Below are 12586 nucleotides of genomic sequence, written 5' to 3' on the forward strand. Positions count from 1 at the left end.
ATAGTTAGGTTGGGTAGCCAGGCTCCATTGCAACTGCTTGGCAAAACTTTTTTAAAATCAGTGTAATCTTCTTTTTAATTTTCAATACTTTGAAGGCTTTAAACATTTCAAAAATGATTTTTTATAAAATCATTTGAATTTATTTAACCATTTTTAAATGCATTGATTTTCAAATACTTAAAAATAAATCTCCAAAGACCATTGAGAGCAGCAAGCTAGGAAAAGATCATCCAGGCAATTCAGGACAGAGCCTCAATATTTGCTTTCCAGGGTATCATTGATGCTCAGAGAAACACATTCAAAATGCTGATGGAACTCAGCAGGCTAGGCAGTATCTATGAAAAAAAGTACAGTCAAAAATTCTTAGAATTCCTGCCGAAGGGTCTCAGCCTGAAAAGTTGACTGCACTTTCTCCCCCCATAGATGCTGTCTGGCCTGCTGAGTTCCTCCAGCATTTTGAGTGTGTTGCTTGGATTTCCAGCATCTGCAAATATTCTCGTTTGTGAATTGTTGCTAGGAGACTGCTCTGGCTGCAGTAAACTGAGGAAATCCAAAACAAGCCTGAATATGCATTGGGTTTAGTTGAAACAGAGCTCAGAATAATTACAATTTCTCAGACACTCACATCAAGATTGGACTTTTCTGATAACAGATCACAGCAAGCTATGCCAATGTCATTTCACAATATTATTGTCATTGACAAAGCTATACATGAAAATAATAGGACAGATGGTCAAAAGGTTGATAAGAGATAGATTTAAATCTGTGTCATACAGGAATAGCAAGATACAAGATAGAAATATATAAGCAGAGAATTATAGAGCTTTGCACCTTAGCACACCTATAGGCATTGAGAAGTTAGAACCAGAGAAGCAGAGAGATCCCAAATGAAGAGGGGAAAAAAAAGAGATTGGAAGAATAATGCCCAATATTATGCACAGATCAGTTCCAAGAATTAAAAACTCTGACATGAATTTGTTACATGTTGGTTTAAAGTGCGGAGAACAAACTACTTCAGAAATAAATATAAATATAAATAAGTTATGGTCCAACCTGATAATAAGGATGGTGTAGAAAGGAATCTGGACATCCAGCCAAAGCCATGATGATTTCACTCTTCAAGTAAGAATTTTGCAGATACAAGACAACGGCTTACAGACGTATTTGGAACAATCTGGCAATTTTAAGAAAGATGAAATAAACTGAGTCACACAGTAAAATACAAATATTTAGTACATCTTCGACTTTGTTGTAATTTAAAAAGTGTGAAAATAGGGCTTGGAGCTGGTTGAAAATCATTAGTGCAACGTCAGAACAAATGTCCAATATGGCTCCAATGATCCAGTACACTTGGGATTTTGGTGCTGTTGGACTGACAGATTTTCCAGACTGTTCAATAGACCTCCTATAATTTACTTTAAATTCTCTTTTTTTGATATCACACAGTTGCATAAACATTTTTCCAGGGAATACTGTAATTTAAGGAAGCAGCACTCGCTAAGACAGATGTACAGATATCAGGATTTCAACAACTGGACAACAGATCATTGGAAAAAAATTACAAATGTTGGAATCTAAAACAAGAAATCTAACTGTTGGAGGAACTGAATGCAACACGCAGTCTCTGTGGAGGAAGAGAGGTATAGTCAATATTTCACTTTTAGACCCTGTATCCGGACTAACTGTAGAGGGGGAGATAGCCAGTTTAAAGAGGTAAGGCAGAGAGGGTTCAGCTGGAGCGGTAGATAACAAGTGCAATCAGGTGAAGGAGCGGAAATGAACAGATGAAAAAAAAGTTTGGAAAGGAGAGGGGGCAAATAAAGACACGAGGATGAAAGGTGATAAACAGAGCAAACAAAGAGTTGCAGATTCTGAATCTACTATGGAGGTGATAGGTGGATCCAGTAAGGGAAAGATGATGGGCAGATGGAACCAATTGGGAGAGGGCAAAGAAAATAGGTGTGGGGGGGGGGGGGATAGTCAACTCACTGTACCACTTGCTTGTCCTCTTCCTTCATAACTGCCAGGGGAAGGTTGAACAAAAATAAGAATGGTACTTTAGTCTGCCAAAGTGACCTACTACCTAATGCAGGTTGAGTACCCCTTATCTGAAATGCTTTGGGCAGAAAGTGTTTCAGGTTTGAATTTTTTCAAATTTTGGAATATATAAAGAGATAGCTTGGGGCTGCCATCATTTCCGGCTCTGGTTTGTGTGCTCCTGGTAAGCAGTCTTTGTCTTACACTTGTTCACCACACGTACGTACTTAACAGTAAAAATTATTACATACCATTAATCAAAATATAACGTGTGCAAAGTAACAAAAGCAACACGGGAGCATCAGGAGAATACCTGAATCAACTGTTGAACAACAACAGCAGGCCTACAATGTTGTGCTGTGTTTTGATTAAAAGGTTATAGTACACTGTATTTGCAATTCACTTTTTTTTAAAAAGCATTGTAGACTTGCTCTGGTGTTAAGATTTTCATCAGCGATAATCTTGGCAAACCCTTCAATGAATTTCTCTGCTGCTTTGTGATCAGTCAATGCTTTAAAAATTTAATGCCAGGCCTTTTCTTAAAATTCTGCAACCAGCCTGCTGAATATTCAATTATCTTCAATTTTCAGTTTGTCGTGAAAAATCTTTCCTTATTTCATGATCAGCATACCATTAAGCAGCATATGTTCACTCTGACACTGATGAATCCACTCTTTCAATACACAATTGAGATCTTCATTTTACACTTTATATAGTGTTATTCTATTTTTCATTAACTTCTGTTCATTGCACATGTGCAGTCACTTCTCAGAACTGTCTGTGGTGCTCAGAGACCTGCAGATCACCTGGGAATACCTTGTAGAATTTTCCATTTGTGATGTCATGTCAGTGCTCAAGAAAATTTTAGATTTCAGAGGTTTTCGAATTTTGGATTTTCGAATAAGGGGTACTCAATCTGTAGAACGAATGTTGAATTTTCTGATATCAGGTAACCACATGCCATATTTCTTTTTTCTTCTGTACCACAGATGTTCTCACACTTTCTTTCCCTTCTCTCACTTGATGCTATTTACCTATCATCCTCCCTCCTTAATTTCACATTTCCGAAGAAGAAGACAATCTTTGTTGTCTTTACTTCCACACTATTCCACCCCCCACCTGGCTACATCTGCCCACAATTCCCTACTCATCCGCTTCCACCACCTGCAGCTTATGTCTCAACCATCCCTCTACTCGCTCAGTCCAGATAGAGCCTTGATTCAAAAAGACAATCCATCTCCCTGCTTCCACAAATGCTGCCTGACCAACTGAGTTTCTTCAGAAGTTTGTTTTATTTTTGCAGCCTATTAAAACCATAGAACATTACAGCACAGAAATAGGACTTTTGGCCCTTCTTGGCTGTGCCAAACCATTTTTCTGCCTAGTCCCACTGACCTGAACCTGGACCATATCCCTCCATACACCTCTCATCCATGTACCTGTCCAAGTTTTTCTTAAATGTTAAAAGTGAGCCTGCATTTACCACTTCAACTGGCAGCTCATTCCACACTCCCACCACTCTCTGTGAAGAAGCCCCCCTTAATGTTCCCCTTAAACTTTTCCCCCCTCACCCTTAACCCATGTCCTCTGTTTTTTTTTTCTCCCCTAGCCTCAGTGGAAAAAGCCTGTTTGCATTCACTCTATCTATACCCATCATAATTTTATACACCTCTATCAAATCTCCCCTCATTCTTCTACGTTTCAGGCAATAAAGTCCTAACCTATTCAACCTTTCTCTGTAACTCAGTTTCTCAAGTCCCGGCAACATCCTTGTAAACCTTCTCTACACTCTTTCAACCTTATTAATATCCTTCCTGTAATTTAGTGACCAAAACTGCACACAATACTCCAAATTCAGCCTCACCAATGCCTTATACAACCTCACCATAACATTCCAACTCTTATACTCAATACTTTGATTTATAAAGGCCAATGTACCAAAAGCTCTCTTTATGACTCTATCTGCCTGTGACACCACTTCTAGGGAAATTTGTATCTGTAATCCCAGATCCCTCTGTTCTGCTGCACTCCTCAGTGCCCTACCATTTAGCTTGTATGTTCTACCTTGGTTTGTCCTTCCAAAGTGCAATACCTCACACTTGTCTGCATTAAACTCCATCTGCCATTTGTCAGCCCATTTTTCCAGCTGGTCCAAATCCCTCTGCAAGCTTTGAAAACCTTGCTCACTGTCTACTACACCTCCAATCTTTGTATCATCAGCAAATTTGCTGATCCAATTTACTACATTATCATCCAGATCATTGATATAGATGACAATTAACCATGGACCCAGCACTGATCCCTGTGGCACATCACTAGTCACAGGACTTGCGACTGAATCTTCCTAACTAACTTCCCATGTGGGACCTCGTCAAAGGCCTTACAGAAGTCCATGTAGACAACATCCACTGCCTTCCCTTCATCCACTTTCCTGGTAACCTCCTCAAAAAGCTCTTAATAGATTTGTTAAACATGACCTACCACGCATAAAGCCATGTTGACTCTCCCTAATAACTCCGTTTATCCAAATACTTGTATTAGAGTCTTTTCCGTGGTGCAATTTTTTTGTAAAGAAACAGCTATTTTTACAAATCAAGAAGAATTGTTTCACAATGCTACTCAATGTTAATATAGTAAAGTTATAATTCTCAAATATTTTCCTCCTAAATCTTCAAAACTTCTGTCTACATTTTTCAAGTCATGAAAAATACTAAATGAATGCAGTTGCAACAACGTTTAGAAATCAATGCCCCAAGAGAGAATTGTATCATCACATCCTCTTGCTTATTAATAGCATAAAATGACAGTAGTATGTTCTTTTCACAGGGAATTTTGTAGTCACCAAGCTTACTTAAACATACCACATATTCACATGACCTCCACCAAGAACAGCATGATTGGAATACAGTAACCTTTACTGCAAGTGAGGTATTAACCTGACATGGAGATACCAAAAAGTTCATCAGAAGTACTCAAAATTCTCATTCATCAGAATTGTTGAAAACATCACGATGTTTCAAGATAGTGTCCCATCACCATTGAAGATAATAAACATAAGAATTTTGCCAATGTCAACCGATACTACATGCAATCCTAGAAAACCCATCTGTATCACAATATTGTACAGTGCTAAACTGTATTTCCATTGAACCCCGTGTTACAAAATGGAAATGCACTCCAGGGCAATGTTTTTGTCTCAACATTAATAATAATACCACAGTTGCTGATTCATGGCAGGAGCCTACTTAAAAGATTTCCTTAAACACGTGAAAATCAGATGATGTTGTATATCCAAAGCAACACACACAAAATGCTGGAGGAATTCAGCAGGCCAGGCAGCATCAATGGAGAAGAGTAAAAAGTGGATGTGGAGAGGGTCTCAGCCTGACACTGACTTTTTACTCTTTTTCATAGATGCTAACTGGCCTGCTGAGTTCCTCCAGCATTTCATGTTACAAGAAACGTCCTTATCGGTTTTCAGAGCAAGTGTCTTAAATGGCCAGCAGCTGAGTTTGGGAACACCAGCAACTACAGATTCTGTAATCTAGAACAAAGAACAAACTGAAGGCTGGAAGGGGACAGGTAGAGATAGATGAAAGAAGGAAAAAGGGCATATTTGCAAGGGTTGGTGGAGGTAAGTGGCAGTCTCTTGTGTCTCCATTTTCCAGCCTTCAGGTTGAATATATATCAGATATAGGTAATATAGCTTGATATAACTCAACAATTTACACTTGAACTTACCAGCCCTGCTTTAGGCATCTATGGGGAGAACAACATGGAAAACTCTTAGTGTGAGCAAAAACTGAAGGCAAATAAACCACTGTTTCAGAAAATTGCCATAGTACCTGCAGATGTCACAGACATCAAGAAGTGAAGGGTTGAAAAACAATAAGATGATAAAACCTAGTCTTTTGCTTTTGATTTTATTTCATTTTGTCTACAAAAACTCTCTAAAATTTTATTCCGCATCTCACATTTTGGGTAGTGATCTGTGAATTCCTTAAGGGTGGATTTCCATAACCAGAGGGCTGCCTATACTCAATTAATCAATAGGCAATTATATTCACATAAATAAAAAATGGGAATACTTTGACCCATAACTTACTGAATAAATAAGTATCAAACACGAGGAAATCTGCAGATGCTGGAAATTCAAACAACACACACAAAATGCTGGTGGAACACAGCAGGCCAGGCAGCATCTATAAGGAGAAGCACTGTCGATGTTTCGGGCCGAGACCCTTCGTCAGGACTAACTGAAAGGAAAGATACTAAGAGATTTGAAAGTAGTGGGGGGAAGGGGAAATGCAAAATGATAGGAGAAGACCGGAGGGGGTGGGATGGAGCTAAGAGCTGGAAAGGTGATTGGCGAAAGTGATACAGAGCTGGAGAAGGGAAAGGATCATGGGACGGGAGGCCTCAGGAGAAAGAAAGGGGGAGGGGGGAGCACCAGAAAGAGATGGAGAACAGGCAGAGTGATGGGCAGAGAGAGAGAAAAAAAAACAACTAAATATTGTCAGGGATGGGGTAAGAAGGGGAGGAGGGGCATTGACAGAAGTTAGAGAAGTCAATGTTCATGCCATCAGGTTGGAGGCTACCCAGCTGGTATATAAGGTGTTGTTCCTCCAACCTGGGTGTGGCTTCATCTTGACAGTAGAGGAGGCCATGGATAGACATATCAGAATGGGAATGGGACGTGGAATTAAAATGTATAGCCACTGGGAGATCCTGCTTTCTCTGGCAGACCAAGCGTAGGTGTTCAGCGAAACGGTCTCCCAGTCTGCGTCGGGTCTCACCAATATATAAAAGGCCACACCGGGAGCACCGGACGCAGTATACCACACCAGCCGACTCACAGGTGAAGTGTTGCCTCACCTGGAAGGACTGTCTGGGGCCCTGAATGGTGGTGAGGGAGGAAGTGTAAGGGCAGGTGTAGCACTTGTTCCACTTACAAGGATAAGTGCCAGGAGGGGGATCGGTGAAAAAAGGGGTTTCCCTTCTTCCACCATCAACTCTGCTCTCAAACGCATCTCTCCCCTTTCCATCACATCTGCCCTCATCCCATCTGCTCGCCACCGCACTTGGGATATGATTCACCTTGTCCTCACCTACCACCCCACCAGCCTCCAGGTCCAACGTATAATTCTCCGTAACTTCCGCCACCTCCAACGGGATCCCACTACCAAGCACATCTTTCCCTCCCCTCCTCTTTCTGCTTTCCACAGGGATCACTCCCTAAGCGACTCCCTTGTCCACTCGTCCCCCTATCCCTTCCCACCGATCTCTCTCCTGGCACTTACCCTTGTAAGTGGAACAAGTGCTACACCTGCCCTTACACTTCTTCCCTCACCACCATTCAGGGCCCCAGACAGTTCTTCCAGGTGAGGCGACGCTTCACCTGTGAGTTGGCTGGTGTGGTATACTGCATCCGGTGCGGTCTTTTATATATTGGTGAGACCTGACGCAGACTGGGAGACCATTTCGCTGAACACCTACGCTCGGTCTGCCAGAGAAAGCAGGATCTCCCAGTGGCCACACATTTTAATTCTACGTCCCATTCCCGTTCTGATATGTCTATCCATGGCCTCCTCTACTGTCAAGATGAAGCCACACCCAGGTTGGAGGAACAACACCTTATATACAAGCTGGGTAGTCTCCAACCTGATGGCGTGAACATTGACTTCTCTAACTTCTGTTAATGCCCCTCCTCCCCTTCTTACCCATCCCTGACAATAATTAGTTGTTTGTTTTTTTTTCTCTCTCTCTCTGCCCATCACTCTGCCTGTTCTCCATTTCCCTCTGGTGCTGCCCCCTCCCCCTTTCTTTCTCCCGAGGCCTCCCGTCCCATGATCTTTTCCCTTCTTCAGCTCTGTATCACTTTCGCCAATCACCTTTCCAGCTCTTAGCTTCATCCCACCCCCTCCGGTCTTCTCCTATCATTTTGTCCTTCACCCTCCCCCCACTACTTTCAAATCCCTTAGTATCTTTCCTTTCAGTTAGTCCTGACGAAGGGTCTTGACCCGAAACGTCAACAGTGCTTCTCCTTATAGATGCTGCCTGGCCTGCTGTGTTCCAGCAGCATTTTGAATAAATAAGTGTACTCACTTTGCCCTGTTTTCTGTCCTTGCTCGTATGAAGGTGGTTTACCTATATATGCAAATACTTCTCTGACAATGTGTGTAACAGCCTAATGTAACATTGTATGGAAATACAAGATACTGATGCAGACATGTTTTATACATTTAACAAGGGGCTTTACTAATGCAACAGAGTCAGTCAGTTTTTCAATGTTCGTTGTCAGCTGGGTCATACTGTCCGTGAATTCGCTGTCGGTTGCCTCCATACGCTCCAGTATTTGTTTTTTTTAGTTTTAAGTCCTCCTGCACTAGAGCCAACAACTGTCCGTCGTTTAAGTTTTCCTAGTCTGTAACTGAACAAATACGCACCAAGTCTTTCACAATGAAATTCGATACCAAACATGTCTCTTGTTTTCGGTAGATGCGTCCTGTGCATGCACAGTAGGAGGAGATTCGCTGAAATATCTGTTTTAAAGTGGACAGAAGTATTTTCAAAAACGCTTAGTGTGGACGCCTATCGTTTTTACGCGAAACCAGCATTTTCAAAATTATCCAGTCTAGTGTGGACGTAGCCTGAGTTTCTGGGTAATAGTGACTCACAAGAATGGTATACCATTGAATACAAATGGTTAAATGTTTACCTTCCACCACCCCACCCCCCATCTATATCTTGACCCTGATGTTCCTCTCAACAGTCCTTGCAATCCTTTGTAGGGGCTTGCAGTTAGATGCTTCACAATTCCCATATCATATGGTAATGTAGCTGGTCAGGACACTCTTGATGGTGCTCCTGCAAAAACTGAGTAGAATGGGGGGGGGGAGTGTGGAGAAATTGGGGAGCCTTGCTCAACTCAGTATCTTCAAGAAGTGGAGATACTGCTATGCTTTCTTAACCAAAGAGGGATCAGGTGAGGTCGTCTCATATGTGCACTCCCAGAAACTTGGTGTTCCTAACTCTCTTCACAGATGAGCCTTCAGAAGTCCACCTTCTTAAAGGCCACAATCAACTCTTTGCTCATGTCTATATTGAGAGTCAGGTTCTTATCCTCACACCATTCTTCCAGTGGCACTATCTCTTTTCTGTATGCCGTCTCATCGCTGTTGATAAGACCAACCACTTCTGTGTCATTAGCAAACTCAATGACTTGGTTTGAAATGGATTTAGCAATGAAGTATTTCTGTTTTTTGCAGATTTTTTAATCTATTCAATATATGTATACTGTATAAAGCATACTGAATAAGATTTATCATTTCTTTTTCTTCTATATTATGTATTAGCTGCTACTAAGTTAACAAATTTCACATCACATGCCAGTGATAAAAACACTGATTCTGATTCTGCAGTCATATGTCAGCAGTGTAAACAGCAGCTTGCTGAGCACATAGCCCTAGGGAGCACTGGTGTTTAATGTGATAGGAGCTGGAGATGCTTCTGCTTACACCAACCATGTTCTTTCTGTCAAGAGGTCCAGGGTCCAGTTACAGAGAGGTGTTGAGACCCAATGAGGACAATTTACCCACCAGTGTCTAAGGAATGATCATATTAAATGTCAAGCTGAAGTGATAAACAGCATTCCGGCATATGAGGCACCATTTTCCAGGTGGGATAAGACAGAGTGAAGTACAGCAGCTATGGCATCATCAGTGGACCAATTTGAGCGATAAGCAAACCAGAAAAGATCCAATGTAGCACCCGCTCGAAGCACTTCATTAATGTTGGGGTGTGCAAAGGCCAACCCACATGAAAATAACTCCACACGCTCAGTCTTTCCGTTCGGTAAAGAAACTTCAGGTTCCAGAAAGTCAAGATCCTTCTGAAAGTCTTAACTGTGATAAATATGAATGCTGTCCTTTTGTTATTGAACTAATGTACAAGAAGTTTAAGTATGACCTACGGAAAGGCACCTTAAACTATCAATTCCGGACCAAACTTGAAACACAGAAGGATACCTGACAGCTATGGCAGGGCTACAAAGCAAAATCAACATGTGACAAGGTTTCGCACCCAGATAAACTCAATGCCTTTCATATTCACTTTGACTGACAGAGCATGGAAGCACTTTCACAAATACCCACAGAACACAAAGTCTCTGTGATTTCAGTCTGAGGCCAAAATGCGAGCATCCTTCAGAAGGGTGAACCCATGGAAAGCATTTTGTCCAGACGCCATATCAGGCCAAATACCTGTATTAATCAACTGGCTAGAGTATTCACCAACAGTTTTAACCTCTAACGTCAATAACAAGCAAATGCTTTGAGAGGCTGGTCAAGGATTACACTTGCAGCTTGCTACCACCCCCTACAATTCACCTACCGACACAACTGATCAACAGACAATGCAATAGCCACTGCTCTACATACCGTCCTTACATATCTGAGAAGAAGGACGCTTCTGTGAGATTGCTGTTCTTGGACTACAGTTCAGCATTTAACACCATAATTCAATCCAGTTTCAACAGGAACCTCAGAGACCTTGGCCTTGACCCTGCCTTGTGCAGCTGGATTCTGCACTTCCTGTCAGATTGCCAGCAGGTTGTAAGAGTGGGCTCCCTCACCTCCACTCATCTAACTCTCAACACAGGAGCCCCTCAGGGCTGTGTAGTAAGTCCCCTCCTTTACTCCCTGTATAGCCATGACTGTGTCACCACCCACTGTTCATATCTGCTAATTAAATTTGACGATGACACTACATTGATTGGCCAAATCTCAAAACAATAACGAGGTGGCCGACAGGGAAGAAGTCATCTCTCTGACACAGTGGAATCAAGAAAACAACTTCTCCCTCAATGTCATACAAAGCAGCTGGTTGTGGATTACAGGGGTAATGGAGATGGGTTAACCCCTATTGACATCAATGGATCTGGGGTTGAGAGGGTAAACTGCTTTAAGTACCTCGGCATACCCATCATCGAGGACCTTACGTGGTCTATACACACCAGTTGGGTGGTGAGAAAGGCACAAAACTGCCTTTTTGACCTCAGACAGTTGAAAAAGTTTGGTATGGGCCCCCAAATCCTAAGAACTTTCTACAGGGGCACAATTGAGAGCATCCTGACTGACTGCATCACTGCCTGCTATGGGAACTTTACCTACTTTAATCGCAAGATTCTGCAGAGAGTGATGCGGACAGCCTAGCACATCTGCAATTGTGAACTTCCATTGATTCAGGACATTTACAAAGACAGCTGCGAGAAAAGGGCCCAAAGGATCATTGGGGACCCGAGTCACCCCAATCACAATCTATTCCAACAGCTACCAACCAGGAAACGGTACCACAGCATAAAAGCCAGGACCAGCAGGATCCAGGACAGCTTCTTTCACCAGGCCATCAGAGTGATTACCACAATGATTTGAGTATATTTCTATGTTACATTGACTGTTCTATTTATTATAAATTATAAATTACTATGATTGTGCATTGCACATTTAGACGGAGTCATAATGCAAAGATTTTTACTCATGTATGTAAAGGATGTACAAAATAAAGTCAATTCAATTCTTTGGCAGTCTGAGGTACCTATTTACTTCAAACGGGCTTCAGCAATACCAATACCCGATGAGATCATGGTAACTTACCTCAATGACTATTATCCAGTAGTACTTGTATCCACTGTGACAAAATGGTTTGAGGTTGGTCATGAAGTATATCAGTCTCTGCCTAAGGAGAAACTTGGACCTGCTCCAATTTGCCTACCGTCACAACAGGACAGCAACCCGGGACCTCAATACCTTCTTCTGTAACTGGATCCTCAACTTTCCACCAACAACACATGCAGTTTATAGCAAGGTCTGCATGCTATCGCAGACATGAAAGCTAAACACAGTGGAGTTTCCAACGTCGATACCTCTCTCCCAGACAAAATAAATCTTTTTTACGCTCGATTCGATGTTGCCAATACTGAGCCCCTGAGGAGATCTGCAGATGGTGTGACCGGCAGCTTAGTCAACTCTGATGGCGAAGAATGCAGATATTTCCAACGAGTAGACAGTCGCAAGGCTGCAGGACCAGGGTGAGTACTCAGGATGTGCGTGGCGCAACTGGCAGGTGTATTTACAGACAATTTTAATCTCGCCCTCTCCCAGCGTAGAGTCCCCTCCTGCTTCAAAACATCCACCATTGTCCCTGTACCTAAAAAGACCAAGGTAGCATGTCTGAACACCTGGCATCCTGCCACATTCACCTCAATAATAAGTAAATGCTTTGAGAGGCTGGTCAAGAATTACATCTGCAGCATGCTGCCACCCAAACGAGACCCCCTACAATTCGCCTACGAACACAACCGATCGACAGACGACGCAATAGCCACAGCTCTACACACTGTCTTTACATATCTGGAGAAGGATGCTTATTGTGAGAATGCTGTTCTTGGATTACAGTTCAGCATTCAACACCATAATTCCCTCCAGGTTCAACAAGAAGCTCAGAGACCTCACCCTTCACCCTGCCTTGTATAGCAGGATCCTGGACTTCC

General features: G+C 42.2%; 1 protein-coding gene across 9 annotated transcripts in view; it reads right to left on the bottom strand.

Moving 5' to 3' along the window:
• The window catches only part of LOC140732135 (growth factor receptor-bound protein 10-like), a 227934-nt gene that overhangs the window by 137621 nt on the left and 77727 nt on the right, over positions 1–12586 (bottom strand). For 8 of the 9 annotated variants that reach the window (XM_073054348.1, XM_073054344.1, XM_073054346.1 and 5 more), the window contains one exon: positions 1054–1174. The exons of the other annotated variant lie outside the window; for it this stretch is intronic. In XM_073054348.1, the coding sequence (XP_072910449.1) occupies positions 1054–1104 (51 nt within the window). In that variant the 5' untranslated portion in view covers positions 1105–1174. The remainder of the gene's footprint in view (positions 1–1053; positions 1175–12586) is intronic. 9 annotated transcript variants of the gene reach the window in all.

This window comes from Hemitrygon akajei, chromosome 8 (assembly GCF_048418815.1).
Source record: "Hemitrygon akajei chromosome 8, sHemAka1.3, whole genome shotgun sequence".
NCBI classification, from domain to species: Eukaryota; Metazoa; Chordata; class Chondrichthyes; order Myliobatiformes; family Dasyatidae; genus Hemitrygon; species Hemitrygon akajei.